The sequence below is a fragment of the Hyperolius riggenbachi genome, chromosome 6 (assembly GCF_040937935.1).
Source record: "Hyperolius riggenbachi isolate aHypRig1 chromosome 6, aHypRig1.pri, whole genome shotgun sequence".
NCBI lineage: Eukaryota > Metazoa > Chordata > Amphibia > Anura > Hyperoliidae > Hyperolius > Hyperolius riggenbachi.
The window spans coordinates 144,934,689-144,951,572 of record NC_090651.1 but is presented as its reverse complement, the minus strand read 5'-3'; the positions used below and the strand labels follow the sequence as shown (position 1 = coordinate 144,951,572).

General features: G+C 50.2%; 1 protein-coding gene across 1 annotated transcript; it reads left to right on the top strand.

Moving 5' to 3' along the window:
• The first annotated feature begins 663 nt into the window (after nt 1-663).
• On the top strand, nt 664-16,155 carry LOC137521273 (uncharacterized). The gene is made up of 3 exons (XM_068240294.1): nt 664-1,172; nt 1,215-2,342; nt 16,135-16,155. The coding sequence occupies exons 1-3, from the start codon at nt 795-797 to the stop codon at nt 16,153-16,155; spliced, it is 1,527 nt and encodes a 508-aa protein (XP_068096395.1). The 5' UTR covers nt 664-794.
• The last annotated feature ends 729 nt before the right edge of the window (nt 16,156-16,884 follow it).

The window sequence follows — 16,884 nt, the reverse complement described above, 5'->3', positions numbered from 1 at the left end:
TATTCAGTTCTGCACTGTTCTATGTTTTTTCTGGAATATTAAATTATTATTTAATAAGTTTGACTTCTGCCGTACTAAACTAACACTCATAGCCTAGAAGAGACTGAAGTGTAACCGTGTATAAGTTCATGCCTAATTGTACGCTTGAGCAACACTACCGTAGGAAATTGTAATTGCATTGTGTGTGGGGGCGTTTGTCATACGTTGGCCTAAGCGCGCAGCTGACCCAACGTACGAACAACGCCAGTGCGAGTAGCTAACAGTATCGTTCGGAACGACTGTTAGTGGGTCTTTGCTTCACGACAGTGTAAGATTGCAACTGTGTGTGTGTGTGGGTGCGTGGCGTTCCCGTATTTGGCCTAAGCGCAAAGCTGACCCAAATACGAAAACGCGGAGTGCGCGCTGAGGACTCGACAGCAGAGTGGAAGTGTCTAGCAACGCTAGTGGTGGCAGTGAGAGGTGTTTTGAGGGGTTCCAGCCTTGTTTGTAGCTTAAATAAGGCTGTTCCCCGCTTAATCTGGTCAAACCCGCAGTCGGGAACCGTATACGCAGGCGTGCCGCGGGCCGGTTCTTGACATAATTGGCTGGCAGTGGTGGCATCGTTTAGTACATTAGTACGCAGTTTAGCTCGCTATTCTGAGTACTAAAGGCTGGAAGCTTGCTAGAAGCAACTAGCCTACAGAAGTCTACTCAGTGCAGAATCTATATACGTTTTTTTTTTTGTTCAAAGATACACACTTGGTGTTTGCTTTCCCTCCCCCCCTTTTTTTTTTCTTTTTATTTTGTGCAACACGATGGCTCAGAAAGCATCCAGCTATGCAAGGCAAAACAAAGAGATACTACTCAACCTGTGTGAGCACAAAGGCATCGAGACGGTGAGCGGCCAGACTAAGGAGCAGTTAGTTCGTGCGCTCGAGGAGCATGATGAGGCAGAACGAGCCCGTGCTTCAACGTCAGCAGATGCAGCTCACGACACGCCAGAGGAGGAATCGCTCCCGCCACAGGATGCGAGTGGAGACGATGTCCTGGATGATCCACCTAACACGGAGATGACATCTCTGGAAGCCGACCTACAGCTACTAGGTTCGGCTGAGCCCGAACTGCGCCTAAAGCTGATTCTGGAACATCGGCAAGCAGAGAGGGAAATACGACAAGCAGAGAGGGAACAAGCTGCCCAGCGACTCCAGGCCGAGAGGGACAGACTCCGGGCAGAGGAGGGAAGAGCTGAACGGCAACACCAGCTGGAGCTGGCTAAACTTCAGCAGCAGAACCGGTCTGCTGGACCCGCAGAACGCGAAGGTGAGCGAGTCCACAGAATCCCCCTGGATAAGTTCCCCGCTATGGACAAGGACTCTGACATAGACACTTTCCTACAGGGGTTTGAAAGGACTTGTCGGCAGTATGGGGTGCCCCGTGAGCAGTGGGCAAGATACCTCACACCAGGGCTGAGAGGCAAGGCCCTGGAGGCGTTTGTGAGTCTCCCCCAGGAGGAAGAAACAGACTTTGAGGCAATTAAGAAAGCCATCATTGCGCGATACCACCTCACGCCAGAGGTGTATCGCAAACGTTTCAGGACAGTGCAGCGAGATCCTAATGACAGTTACCTGGATCATGCTTGCAACCTGCGCACTGCCTTCCAGCAGTGGGTAAAAGGACTGGCTGTTGAAACCTTTGATGCCCTGCAGGAACTGATAATAAAAGACCAGTTCCTCCACACTTGCCCTGTTGAGGTCCGGCAGTTTGTACGGGACCGAGAGCCAAAGACCGTGGATGAGGCCGCGAAAGTTGCTGATGCCTACACGTCCAATCGAGCATCTGATTTTCGGAGGACTACGGCGCCCAGCTGGAAGGGAGAAAAGCCTGCGAGACCTTCTCCTCTGAGCACCCAGCGAAGCCAGGTCCCGCAGCCGCCTGGAGGTAGAACAGCCACCGTTGACACTCGGAGATGTTTTGCCTGTAACAAACCGGGTCACATCAGTGCTACGTGCCCAGAAAAGAAGAAGGAAGCCCCAAACTCTGGCGGGGCCCGGAATGCGTTGTGTGCCACCAGGAATGCAGCTAGCTATGCAGAGAATCTGCAACCTGTCACAGTTGGGGATACGGTTACCACCGGTCTAAGAGACACTGGAGCAGAGGTGACTCTAGTGCACCCCCAGCTTGTGAACCCTGAGGAGTACATTCCTGGCAAGACTATGGCTGTCAAAGGAGTTGGGGGTGTCACCCCCGCCATACCCACCGCCTTGGTCCACCTGGATTGGGGGGCCGGCAGCGGAATGAAAGAAGTGGGGGTAACGGATGCCATCTCCACAAACGTTTTGTTGGGTACTGACCTGGGACGGTTAGTGGCCCGGTATGAGCCTACTCCACACCCCATGGAGCCTGCATCCCCCGCAGAAGTTCAGGACTCTTGCAAGGTACTGTGTGATAATGCTGTGCAAGCGGGGAGTGCTGGTGAGGCCCCAGGGGCTACGGACTGTGTACTAGGAGCCAGCCCTAGTGAGTCTCCAGTACCCAGGCCTGGAGGAGGACATGTTGTTACCATGAATGCAGATAATGTTGATGTAAAATGTGATGTGTTGCATAATGACATGTGTACCGTGAACGTTCCGTCAGCTGCAGTGGTGACCCGCAGTGCTCACCGGGCTGCAGCAGACGAATTGTCCACTGAAGGGGCTGATGTCACTGGGTCGGGCTCTTCCACTTCAGAGCCTGGCTCTGAGAACCCAGGGGCCTCTCAGTTTGCCACCTCCCTGGTGCCTGTGGCCGGCAGCGCTGAGTTCTCCGAGGCTGTGCGACTTGATAGCAGCCTGGAAGAGCTCAGGAGTCTGGCGGACAGGGCACCGGTGGAGGGCGACAGAGTGAGGGTGTACTGGGAACACGGCAGACTGTACAGAGAGGTTATTCCCTCTGAGCCGTCTGAAGTGGAGGAGGCCGACCGGCAGTTGATTGTTCCTCACAGGTACAGGGAGCAGCTATTGAGAATAGCACATGAGGTGCCCCTGGCTGGTCACTTGGGGATCCGCAAGACCAAATCCCGGCTTGCCCACAATTTTTATTGGCCCCACATGGGGACAGATATTGCTGATTTTTGCCGGTCTTGTGTCGCCTGTCAGCGGGTCGGCAAAGCAGGTGACACCGACAAAGCCCCACTGAGGCCCTTACCCATAATAGAGGAGCCCTTCCAAAGGGTAGCTGTTGACATAATTGGGCCTCTAGCGGTACCCAGCAGCACAGGGAAACGTTTCATTCTTACGGTGGTAGATTATGCCACTCGCTACCCTGAACCTGTAGCCCTGAGCTCCATACGGGCAGACAAGGTTGCGGACGCATTGGTGCGCATTTTCTCACGGGTCGGTTTTCCCCGCGAAATGCTCACCGATCACGGCCCGCAATTCATGTCGCGCCTAATGGAATGCCTCTGTAAGCAGATGCAGGTAGAACACATCATGGCCAGCCCTTACCACCCCCAGACAAATGGGTTATGTGAGCGGTTTAATGGTACTCTAAAACAGATGCTAAGGGTGTTTGTTGAATCGCAAGGGAGAGACTGGGAGCGATACCTGCCCCACTTACTGTTTGCTTATCGTGAGGTGCCCCAGGCATCCACCGGGTTCTCGCCCTTTGAGCTATTATATGGGAGGAGGGTACGCGGACCCCTCGATCTCATTCGAGAGGTCTGGGAGGGGCAGGATATGGGCCCCGGGGTCTCCATAGTGGAATACGTTCTGAAGTTCCGGGAAAAGATGGACACCCTGGTGGGGTTAGTGCGAGAGAATCTGACTCAAGCCCAGGCCACCCAGAAGCAGTGGTATGACCACGGGGCTAGGGAGAGAGTTTATGAGGTAGGTCGCAAGGTATGGGTCCTAAACCCGATGCGACAGAATAAGCTGCAGGCCGCATGGGATGGGCCCTATACCATACATAGGAAGATTAGTGATGTGACCTATGTGGTCGCGCTGGATGACCGAGGTAAGCAGCTGAAAACATACCATGTAAATATGTTAAAGGAACATCATGCTAGAACCGCTTGCGCTCTCCCTGTCTGCAGTTTGCTACCGGACGGTGAAGCAGAGGCCCTGGTTGACATCCTGGCATCCACCCAGGAAACCGACTCTGTTACCGAGGTGCAGATCAATCCGGAGTTGACAGCAGAGCAGCAGGCTGGGCTATCTGATGTGCTGACCCTTTACCGTGGTACCTTTACAGCCCGCCCTGGTCTGACCAGCCTGGCTGTACACCATGTTGACACCGGAAATAACAAGCCGGTTAGACAGTCAGCCTATAGAGTCTCCCCTGAGGTTCAGGCCCACATCAGCAAGGAGATTGAGGAAATGCTGTCACTAGGGGTGATCCAACGGTCGCACAGCGCATGGGCATCACCTGTAGTGCTAGTACCCAAACGGGACCAGACCACTCGGTTCTGTGTAGATTATCGAAAACTAAATTTGATAACTGCATCAGATGCTTACCCAATGCCGAGGGTCGACGAATTGTTAGATAAGCTAGCTGGCGCGCAATATCTAACAATCGTGGATTTGAGTCGGGGATACTGGCAGGTCCCTCTAACAGCTGAGGCACGGGAGAGGTCTGCCTTTATCACCCCCTCAGGTCTGTTTGAGTTTAATGTGATGCCTTTTGGGATGAAAAACGCCCCAGCCACCTTCCAAAGGGTTGTAAATGGTCTCCTGGAAGGTTTGGAACACTGCGCTGTCGCCTACCTAGATGACATCGCCGTGTTTAGCGCCAACTGGAACGACCACTTAGCGCAGCTGTCACAGGTTTTGGGGCGCATCACTGCAGCAGGACTAACAGTCAAGCCTAGCAAGTGTCAGATAGGCATGAAACAGGTACAGTACCTGGGACATGTGGTGGGGGGGGGAGAGCTTCGTCCAGATACTGGGAAGGTAGATGCCATTGTGTCCTGGCCCACCCCCCACATGAAGAAGCAGATTCAGTCCTTCTTAGGGACTGCGGGGTACTATAGAAAGTTTGTCCCCAGCTACAGTGCCCTCGCCAAGCCCTTGACAGACCTCACAAAAAAGAAGCTGCCCAAGCAGATTCTCTGGACACCAGAATGTGAACAGTCATTCACAGCTCTGAAGAGGGCCCTAGCCAGCCCTCCCGTGTTGCAAGCGCCAGACTTCAGCCGACGGTTTGTAGTCCAGACGGACGCCTCAGCCTTTGGCCTAGGTGCTGTATTAAGCCAGGTAAACCAAACTGGGGAAGAACATCCGATTCTGTACTTAAGTCGGAAGCTGCTACCCCGGGAGGTAGCTTACGCCACCATAGAGAAGGAGTGCTTGGCAATTGTATGGGCCCTACAAAAGCTGCAGCACTATCTCTACGGTCGTGTATTCACCGTCGTAACCGACCACAACCCTCTTAGTTGGTTACATCGGGTTTCTGGGGACAATGGAAAACTGCTGAGATGGAGCTTAGTTCTCCAACAATATAGCTTCACCATTCAACATAGGAAGGGGAGCAATCATGGGAATGCTGATGGACTGTCCCGTCAAGCAGAACCAACAATGTAGGTGCTGGCAGGATAATCTGGGAAGATCATCTGCCTTGCCCCATTCTAAAGAGGGGAGTTGTGGTGATATATTGGGGTGCTGATGATGTTAGGAATAAAGGAATATATTCTTTCATTTTTCTGCCTGTGTTCCGTGTAAGTCTGCCAGAAGGGAGCTGTTACCTTGAGTTGCTTGGGGCCAGGAAATGGGTGATTGTCTTGACCATGAGGTGCTTTGAGTCTGTATGCAGTTCCTCTGAGAGTGCTAATGGGATTATCTGCCTGGCTGTTTGAACTCAGGAGATGGCCCATTGTCTCAATACACTAAGCCAGAGGACCAGTGTCTGGAGACTAACACAGGAACCTCTGAAATGTACATGACAGGCTATTAGAAATGGGTGAAGTCCTTTTGATACAATTTTTTACCTGTGGAAATTGAATTATTGGTGGAGGTGCAACCTCCTTATCTTTGATCAGCTAGGAAGTACTGTCAGCAATGTGAAAGCCTTAATCAATTGTCACCTGTAACCTGGGGAGATTGGAGGTTAACAAAGTCTTTTGTTGTGTGTGTGCTATAGGACACTGTTCACATGCGGATGTCAGATCTCTGGGAAATTAAATTATGTCTGAGGATGTTATTAAAAACTAGTCCTCCCCTCCCCAAGGAAGTTGCAGCCTCTAGGCGTATTTCATAGTATAAAACCGCAGCTAGGATAGCCACAACTGGTAGTTCTTGGAGGTAGCTCACACGGCTAGAACTAACCTGGTTCCTGACCAGAAGTGCGTACCGCCCGCAACAACACCAGATCGATACGCTGGTACGTTTATTTCCCGTTTATTTTGGTAAGCAAAATCGCTTTGTGTGTTATCTTTGTACATTTTATCTTGTAACTATTTTTACTTTGTTTTTTTGTAATCTTTTTGTATATATTCAGTTCTGCACTGTTCTATGTTTTTTCTGGAATATTAAATTATTATTTAATAAGTTTGACTTCTGCCGTACTAAACTAACACTCATAGCCTAGAAGAGACTGAAGTGTAACCGTGTATAAGTTCATGCCTAATTGTACGCTTGAGCAACACTACCGTAGGAAATTGTAATTGCATTGTGTGTGGGGGCGTTTGTCATACGTTGGCCTAAGCGCGCAGCTGACCCAACGTACGAACAACGCCAGTGCGAGTAGCTAACAGTATCGTTCGGAACGACTGTTAGTGGGTCTTTGCTTCACGACAGTGTAAGATTGCAACTGTGTGTGTGTGTGGGTGCGTGGCGTTCCCGTATTTGGCCTAAGCGCAAAGCTGACCCAAATACGAAAACGCGGAGTGCGCGCTGAGGACTCGACAGCAGAGTGGAAGTGTCTAGCAACGCTAGTGGTGGCAGTGAGAGGTGTTTTGAGGGGTTCCAGCCTTGTTTGTAGCTTAAATAAGGCTGTTCCCCGCTTAATCTGGTCAAACCCGCAGTCGGGAACCGTATACGCAGGCGTGCCGCGGGCCGGTTCTTGACAGTGCCATTATTTGTTTTACCAGTCCGGGCAGTCATCATGATTGCTGGAGTCACTGAAGCCAATAGCACTCTCAGAAGCCAAGAGTAATCTGCGCTGCCTCTACGGGAAGCCTGGAGGTTTGATCTCCAGCACCCAGCCAATAGTGAAAGAGCCCTGACTCACAGGCAGCTACAGCCATGGTACAGTTTCAGGCGGTTTGACTGAGCTGCCTGGGGCCGGGGCTGAGAGAATCGAGCGGCAGCTGTGATGCTGTACATTTTTAGCAAGTCAATTACCACTGCTGGCCGGCTCTGATTGTCTGAGGTGGCGGCGACCCGGGGGAGAATGCCACACTCCAAGAGGCAGCTCCACAGTAGTTTACTGGTCTTCGCCCCCATCACCCCCAGCGGCACCAGGGGTGGAGATACCATGTGACGCAAGACGGACCCAGCCAGAGCCCACAGCAGCCAGATAGATATGAAAAACTTATGCGGCCAGGGTGGCAGCCGGCAGGGCAGGAGCACTCCCTGGAAGCCGGCGCCCTGAGTGATCGCTCCGGTCGCTCAGGTCAAAGGCCGGCCCTGTTGCAAGTAGTACATAAGTACCCTTTATTCAATTCAACAAAGGGTTAAACTTTAAGAAAAGAAAGCAAAGAAAGCACACATTGAAAAATAAATGTAATGACACAAGACACAAATAAAAGACACTCACTCACTGTTCATACTGACAACTATTGTTTATGCATGGAAACCTAGCTGGTGACAACATTTTGGAAGGGACATTGCTTTCTTTTTTTTTTACAAAAGCATCTTCCATACAAAGGAAGAAAAATAATAATATGTTCTCAATTTTTGTGTGATCTTGCCAAAAGTGGCTAATTTCACTCATTACTAGCATATTACAGGTAGTGTTGGGCGAACAGTGTTCGCCACTGTTCGGGTTCTGCAGAACATCACCCTGTTCGGGTGATGTTCGAGTTCGGCCGAACACCTGACGGTGCTCGGCCAAACCGTTCGGCCATATGGCCGAACTAAGAGCGCATGGCCGAACGTTCCCCGAACGTTCGGCTAGCGCTGTGATTGGCCGAACGGGTCACGTGGTTCGGACCCGAACGCGCTCTGATTGGCCGAACTGTCACGTGGTTCGGGTAAATAAATACCCGAACCACGTCATATCTCCGCCATTTGTCTGTGGGTTTAGCTTTGGGTAGGCAGGCAGGGTAGTTCGCGCTCCAGCCACGCTAGCCAGGGTCCCCCCCAGTCATTGTGTGTCGCTGCTGGGAATAGTAGTACACCGCTCGCTCAGCATTCTGTTTACTGCCACTCTGTGTACCTCGCTCAGCCACACTATATAGCATTCTGTTTACTGCCACTCTGTGTCTGCTGGGAATAGTAGTACACCGCTTGCACAGCCACACTATATAGCATTCTGTTTACTGCCACTCTGTGTACCTCGCTCAGCCACACTATATAGCATTCTGTTTACTGCCACTCTGTGTCTGCTGGGAATAGTGGTACACCGCTCGCTCAGCCACACTATATAGCATTCTGTTCACTGTTCTGTGTCTGCTTGGAATAGTGGTACACCGCTCGTTCAGCCACACTATATAGCATTCTGTGTACTGTTCTGTGTCTGCTGGGAACAGTAGTACACCGCTCGTTCAGCCACACTATATAGCATTCTGTGTACTGTTCTGTGTCTGCTGGGAACAGTAGTACACCGCTCGCTCAGCCACACTATATAGCATTCTGTTCACTGTTCTGTGTCTGCTGGGAATAGTGGTACACCGCTCGCTCAGCCACACTATATAGCATTCTGTTCACTGTTCTGTGTCTGCTGGGAATAGTGGTACACCGCTCGCTCAGCCACACTATATAGCATTCTGTTTACTGTTCTGTGTCTGCTGGGAATAGTGGTACACCGCTCGCTCATCCACACTATATAGCATTCTGTTCACTGTTCTGTGTCTGCTGGGAATAGTGGTACACCGCTCGCTCAGCCACACTATATAGCATTCTGTTCACTGTTCTGTGTCTGCTGGGAATAGTGGTACACCGCTCGCTCAGCCACACTATATAGCATTCTGTTCACTGTTCTGTGTCTGCTGGGAATAGTGGTACACCGCTCGCTCAGCCACACTATATAGCATTCTGTTCACTGTTCTGTGTCTGCTGGGAATAGTGGTACACCGCTCGCTCAGCCACACTATATAGCATTCTGTTCACTGTTCTGTGTCTGCTGGGAATAGTGGTACACCGCTCGCTCAGCCACACTATATAGCATTCTGTTTACTGTTCTGTGTCTGCTGGGAATAGTGGTACACCGCTCGCTCATCCACACTATATAGCATTCTGTTCACTGTTCTGTGTCTGCTGGGAATAGTGGTACACCGCTCGCTCAGCCACACTATATAGCATTCTGTTCACTGTTCTGTGTCTGCTGGGAATAGTGGTACACCGCTCGCTCAGCCACACTATATAGCATTCTGTTCACTGTTCTGTGTCTGCTGGGAACAGTGGTACACCGCTCGTTCAGCCACACTATATAGCATTCTGTGTACTGTTCTGTGTCTGCTGGGAACAGTAGTACACCGCTCGTTCAGCCACACTATATAGCATTCTGTGTACTGTTCTGTGTCTGCTGGGAACAGTAGTACACCGCTCGTTCAGCCACACTATATAGCATTCTGTTCACTGTTCTGTGTCTGCTGGGAATAGTGGTACACCGCTCGCTCAGCCACACTATATAGCATTCTGTTCACTGTTCTGTGTCTGCTGGGAACAGTAGTACACCGCTCGTTCAGCCACACTATATAGCATTCTGTGTACTGTTCTGTGTCTGCTGGGAACAGTAGTACACCGCTCGTTCAGCCACACTATATAGCATTCTGTTCACTGTTCTGTGTCTGCTGGGAATAGTGGTACACCGCTCGCTCAGCCACACTATATAGCATTCTGTGTACTGTTCTGTGTCTGCTGGGAACAGTAGTACACCGCTCGTTCAGCCACACTATATAGCATTCTGTTCACTGTTCTGTGTCTGCTGGGAATAGTGGTACACCGCTCGCTCAGCCACACTATATAGCATTCTGTTCACTGTTCTGTGTCTGCTGGGAATAGTGGTACACCGCTCACCCGTCACTGTATAGCATTGTGCTCTGTGTCGCTGCTGGGAATAGTGGTACTGTATAGCATTTCTGTACTGCCACTGTACTGCTGCCAGTCAGCGTGTACTGTAAGGATAAGTGAAATGAGGAAGAAATCCGGTGAAAGAGGGAGGGGCAAGGGAAGAGGTGTTTCCCCTGACGGTTCACGTACAGGCCACAGGGGAGCACCCAAGAAAACCCACTCAATACCACCCATGTTGTCCAGGACAACAACCCTCACAAATCCAAAAGAACAGGACCAGATAATTACTTGGATGACCTCTCAAGCGTCCAGCAGTGGGTTAAGCAGCACCAGCACATCACGCACGAGGTCCGAGTCCTCAGCCAGTTACAAGGAGCCAGTGGGCACAAAGCTGACACAACCGGCAGCGACACCACGCACACAACTGCCAGATAACCAGTCCGATGAATTACCTCAGGACACAATGGGGTATTCGCAGGAGCTATTCCCAGCCCAACAAACTTCCACCTTTCAAAGGTCAATGGAGGAACAGCCAGAAATGTTGTGCCTGGATTCACAACCGTTAACTGTGGGAAATGTACCGCGCACTGAAATACGAGGCGAGTCCGAAGAGGACTCGGAAACCCAAATCCCAGAGCAATTTGGGCAGGAGGGGTTGCAATTGCAGGAGGTCGGCCGACAAGATCTGGAAGACGACGTTGGAGTGTGCTGCGCAGAGGTTGTTGTGGGGAGCTCTACTCCACGGCGGTGGCCCACAATGACATATGACGAGTTTGAGGAGATGGAAGAGGAGGGTATGGACAATGTGGACAGAGACCCAGATTTTGTTTGTGAACGAGAACATCGCCGTCGTAGCAGCAGCACAGATGAGTCTGTTGAAGAACACACTGCTGCACGAGTTCGCCTTGTGCCACAAGGTAGGCGGCGCGCAATTTCAGGCACCACAAGCGTGGAAGTTCAAGTGAGAGGCAAAAGAGGAGCAAACAGAAATCGCCAGCAAGGAGGCAGGTGCTCCAAAGTCTGGGCTTTCTTTGAAGACTGCACTGAGGATGTTACCATGGCGATTTGCAAGGTGTGCAAGACCCGCCTGAGCAGGGGGAAAAATATTAACAACCTCTCCACCACCAGCATGAGCCGTCACATGCTATCCAAACATCCCACTCTTTGGGCAAACGCGTCAGGACAGGGTACCAGAAACAACACTGCCTCCCTTGGGTTCACCAGACCCGCCTCAGCAGCAGCAGTAGCCCAGCCATTGCGTGGTTCACAACATTCACAAACATCAGACGACGCTGACACTGTCACTTTCCGGAGTAGTGCTCTTGAGGTCTCCCAGTGTTCATCAAACACAACAACCAACAGCCCTTCCGTGTGCAGCGCTACGGTTCAGTTGTCTGTGTCGGAGATGTTTGAGCGCAAGAGGAAATTGCCAGCAAATGACCCCCGGGCCGTGGCAGTAACAGCCAGCATAGCCAAGCTTCTGGCCTGCGAAATGCTGCCATATCGATTGGTGGAGACAAACAGCTTCAAGGGCATGATGTCAGTGGCCATCCCACGTTACGTGGTTCCCAGCCGCTACCACTTTGCACGCTCTGCAGTGCCTGAGTTGCATGAGCACGTGGTCAGCAAAATAACCCGAAGCTTGAAGAATGCCGTTGCCTGCAAGGTTCACCTCACCACTGACACCTGGACGAGTGCGTTCGGCCAGGGTAGATACATCTCCCTTACCGCGCACTGGGTGAACCTTGTGGAGCCTGGCAGCGATTCCTCACCTGCTACGGCACGGGTGTTGCCCACGCCACAAACAGCTGCACCGCCGTCCCTCCCACTGGATAACAGCAGCACCTACCTCTCTGACTCCTTCTCCTCCAACGCATCTCAAAGCTGTACCTCATCCGGAAACGCTAACCCAGCAGCAGTAGGATCGTGGAAGCAGTGCAGCACAGCTGTTGGCATGCGTCAGCAAGCGTTGCTGAAGCTAATCTGCCTTGGGGATAAGCAGCACACAGGGGAGGAAATATGGAGGGGAATAAAGGAACAGACGGATTTGTGGCTGGCACCGCTGGACCTGAAACCGGGCATGGTTGTGTGTGATAATGGGAGTAATCTCATTCGCGCTTTAAGGTTGGCTAAGCTGACACACATCCCTTGCCTGGCGCACGTGATGAACCTAGTAGTTCAGCGGTTCCTGAGGACATACCCAGGCGTGCCCGATCTGCTGTTGAAGGTGCGTCGAGTGTCCAAACATTGTAGAAATTCCAGTACTGCTTCGGGGGCACTCGCCAAGATGCAGGAGCGCTTCAATCTCCCCCACCATCGCTTGCTGTGTGATGTCCCTACGCGCTGGAATTCTACGCTGCACATGCTAGCCCGCTTTTGCGAGCAGAAGAGTGCAGTGGTCCAGTACATGACGGCGCAGTACCGAGGCGCATCCGGCCAGCTGCCAAGCTTCTGTGGATCCGATTGGGCCAACATGTTGGACCTCTGCCAAGTCCTCCAAAATTTTGAGCAATCCACGTTGCTTGTGAGCAGTGACAACTCTTCAGTCAGCATTACCATACCACTGCTGTGTTTACTGAAGAGGTCGATGTTAAAAATCAAGGAAACAGCTGTCATGATGCAACTGGGGGAATCTGAAGGAGAAAACGATCAGCGTGATGGTACCAACATCAGGCCATCCGCCTCAGGGAACGCTGGCCCCAGCAGCTATGACGAAGAAGAGGAGGAGGAACAGCTGGAGTTGGAGCAGGAATTTCATGCCACCACTGACGAGGGCCAGAGCGGTGCACGTTGGACTTCCACAATTCAACGCGAATGGTCAGCAGAAGCAGACCAGGAGGAAGGTGACGACTATGATGCATCACAACAACTATCACAACGCTCACAAGAGGATGATGAGGATTCTGGTAGGACTCTGGCACACATGGCTCAATTCATGCTAGACTGCATTGAACGTGACCCACGCATTGTGCGCATTCTGGACAACACCAATTACTGGGTTTATACCCTTCTGGATCCACGGTACAAACACAATGTTCCAAAACTGCTTGAAGAAAGAGTCAGACAGGTCAAAATGGAAGAATACCAGCAGGCCCTTGTGGAGACTTTAGAGAGGAGATTGACATCCTCCCCCTCCTCTAGCCAGTTGTACGCAGACAGACTGACTTCCGCAAACCCAGGACGACCAGGAGGGCAGCAAACAACGCAAGCCGCAGCTAGTACCCAAAAGGGAATGGTATCGGCAGTGTCCTTGGAGTGGGAAAATTTTCTGACACCCATGCAGCCGCAGCCCACTGAACAGCAAGCGTGCAGATCCACCTCCAACACCGATCGCCTGGAGAAGATGGTCAAGGACTACATGTCAGATGGCGTAGCTGTGTCGAACCATCCATCTGCACCCTTCAACTATTGGGTATCGAAGCTAGACACCTGGCACGAACTGGCAATGTACGCAATAGAGGTGCTGGCTTGCCCGGCAGCCAGCGTTATGTCGGAACGCTGTTTCAGTGCTGCCGGAGGCATCGTCACAGATCGGCGTATCCGCCTCTCTACAGACAATGCAGACCGTCTGACTCAAATTAAAATGAATCAATCCTGGATTGGAAATGACTACGCAACACTCCAGGACCCCAACCAAGTAACATGACCAATGAACATCTGGGATGGTGTTGCGTTTCCGGGCCCTGTTTATTGAACCTCTCATCTGTATTACATTTATGACTGCATGGCGGCAAAAAGCATTGCTGCTATATCCGCACGCTTTTTGTCCACATGCAAGGCCTGGGTTGTTGTGTCTCACAAAGCGTGGCCTTCTCCTCCTGCGCCTGCTCCTGTTCCATCACGTCTGCTGCTGCTGGGTTAGCGTTGCCGCGTGGTCCCTGTTTATTGAACCACTTATCTTTATTACATTTATGACTGCATGGCGGTACAAAGCATGCTATCCGCACGCTTCTTGCCCTCATGCAAGGCCTGGGTTGTTGTGTCTCACAAAGCGTGGCCTTCTCCTCCTGCGCCTCCTCCTGTTCCATCACGTCTGCTGCTGCTGGGTTAGCGTTGCCGCGTGGTCCCTGTTTATTGAACCACTTATCTTTATTACATTTATGACTGCATGGCCGTACAAAGCCTGCTATCCGCACGCTTCTTGCCCTCATGCAAGGCCTGGGTTGTTGTGTCTCACAAAGCGTGGCCTTCTCCTCCTGCGCCTGCTCCTGTTCCATCACGTCTGCTGCTGCTGGGTTAGCGTTGCCGCGTGGTCCCTGTTTATTGAACCACTTATCTTTATTACATTTATGACTGCATGGCGGTACAAAGCCTGCTATCCGCACGCTTCTTGCCCTCATGCAAGGCCGGGGTTGTTGTGTCTCACAAAGCGTGGCCTTCTTCTCCTCCTGCGCCACCCTCCTCCTGTTCCATCACGTGTGCTGCTGCTGGGTTAGCGTTACCGGTCCCTTTTCCTGGAACCTCTTATATGTATTACATTTATGACTGCATGCCGACAAAAAACATGTTACCTGTGCAAAGAAAACAGACATTTCCCGCATTTAAAAGACAGTTTTCCCTTTGAAACTTTAAAATCGATTTTCTCAAAAACTATAAGCTCTTTTTGCTAATTTTTTTTTCCTCTTGTACCCACTCCCAAGGTGCACATACCCTGCAAATTTGGGGTATGTAGCATGTAAGGAGGCTTTACAAACCACAAAAGTTCGGGTCCCCATTGACTTCCATTATGTTCGGAGTTCGGGTCGAACACCCGAACATCGCGGCCATGTTCGGCCTGTTCGGCCCGAACCCGAACATCTAGATGTTCGCCCAACACTAATTACAGGCACTCTACCCAATTAAGTAAGAATAAATGCACCGTGATTTCACTTAACCTTTAAATTCTACTTGCCTGCTGCTCCTCGTACCGGAAAAATGTACCTTTATTATATCAGTTATGATCCTGTGTCTTAGCACAAAAACAATCTATGTAAACAACAAAAGTACCATCAATCTTTTGGAACCTGGTTAACAAAATACCTCATTCCCACTCGGCTCGCCAAAGATGAAAGATTATAGTCCCGCATGTTATCTGCCACCATATTCCATTCTTACTATCCTGTCGCCAATTCCACTCTCGCCTAATTTTCCCTGACTTGCTTTCTACTTCGGGACAAGCTCTGTTTAAAGTCCTTTCTCCTCCCAGAGCACACACAGTCACGGCTGGCTTAGCTCTGCCTAATTAAATAGCTTTAGAATAATGGCATTTTATAATGATAGCTTTATAAAAACCTCGCTGGCTCTATGTTTAAGCAGAAAGAGAGAAGCATCCCTCCCCCAGGGAAATCACAGCAGGAGCTTCTACAGCTCAGGCCAACTGCTTCGTTATATAAGGTGGTGTAATTATTACAGGTGTTATTAGAATTCAAATCTTGCACTAGCCCCATTGTGTCATTAGGTGACAGTTATTCCATTTTCAGCCATTACCGAAAATGGTACTTCTCAAGGTCATTTAGAATTGTGTCCCATTTGACTGCGTGTATCCCAGCTTCTAAAGGGTTTACAAAGATCAGGAGTGAGTGGAAAGCACTGTAGAATACAATATGTATGAAGTATAGAGCAGATGGTGTTAATGACATATAGGGTGACGTATGTCTTTGTGAAAGGCACAGTAGTGTCAGGCTGTGTAATATTCACAACATTTCATGTCTCTGGGACATGAAATATTGTGGTATCCTCTTTAATGGCTAGAGAAGGGTTTGTTTTTTTTTTTTTTTTTTTTTTTTTTTGCATCACAATCAGAGTGTCCTGTTTGTCTGCACCAACACTACATTATAGAACATAAATGGCCATTTTTAATTCAAACCAGGAACACGTTTCTTAAGCAGGTTTAAAAGTTATTAATGTGAAATGCTAAGGGAATTGTGAATCTGCAGAGGTCATTTATGTTATGTATCTCTCTAGAGATATTCTTTACTCAAGAATAAATGTGCCCGATTCCATTCACTTTTTCTCCTATGTTTTGTCCTAGGTCATCACCCCCTGGGGTTGATTCAATAAGCTGAAGCAGCGCAACTTACATTGAGCAGCTTGAGTTAAAAATCCCACAGCGCACGCTGCAGGTGGTAGTGCTGCATAGCGTGCGTTCCTAAGTTATGCACGCTCCTTTCAAAGTACAGGCTGCTTTAATACACTTACATTGGGCCAAAATGCTGAAATGGTCCTGTGCGCAAATATGTGACAGGACCATTGCTCGATCCAGAACCGCCAGTATCCTAGTACAGCGCTGCTATTATTATTATTATTTATTGTATTTATAAAGTGCCAACATATTACACAGCGCTGGACATTAATTTAGGTTACAGACAATATTTAGGGGTGACAAACAGCAATTTACAATACAGGAATACAAGAAAACCAGATCACACAGCACTGGCACTGAAATTGGTTCAGGCGGGCTTACAGAAAGGCCCTACATTGCATGCGCTGCCTGACAGGTAGCATTTTATATTAAAGCAGCCTCACATCCCGCGCTAGGAGCAGCCGGTACTTTGAAGGAAGCGCGCGTAACTTAGGAGCGCACGCCAAGTAGCAGTAATGCACGTAGCATGCGCTTGGGGATTTTTAACTCAATTTAAGTTGCGCTGCTTTAACACCACACCTTAAAGGTGAACTGAAGTAAGAGGTATATGGAGGCTGCCATATTTATTTCCTTTTAATCCATACCAGTTGCCTGGCAGCCCTGCTGGTCTATTTCTCTGCAGTGGTATCTGAATAACAC

What these genes read in the sequence shown, in the direction of transcription:
- LOC137521273 (XM_068240294.1), top strand. Translation starts at nt 795, where the DNA reads ATGGCTCAGAAAGCATCCAGCTATGCAAGGCAAAACAAAGAGATACTA. An exon ending in AAGCAGAGAGGGAACAAGCT is followed by an intron (nt 1,173 to 1,214) that starts GCCCAGCGACTC and finishes CTCCGGGCAGAG; the next exon opens with GAGGGAAGAGCTGAACGGCA. An exon ending in GTACTGACCTGGGACGGTTA is followed by an intron (nt 2,343 to 16,134) that starts GTGGCCCGGTAT and finishes GTTTTGTCCTAG; the next exon opens with GTCATCACCCCCTGGGGTTG.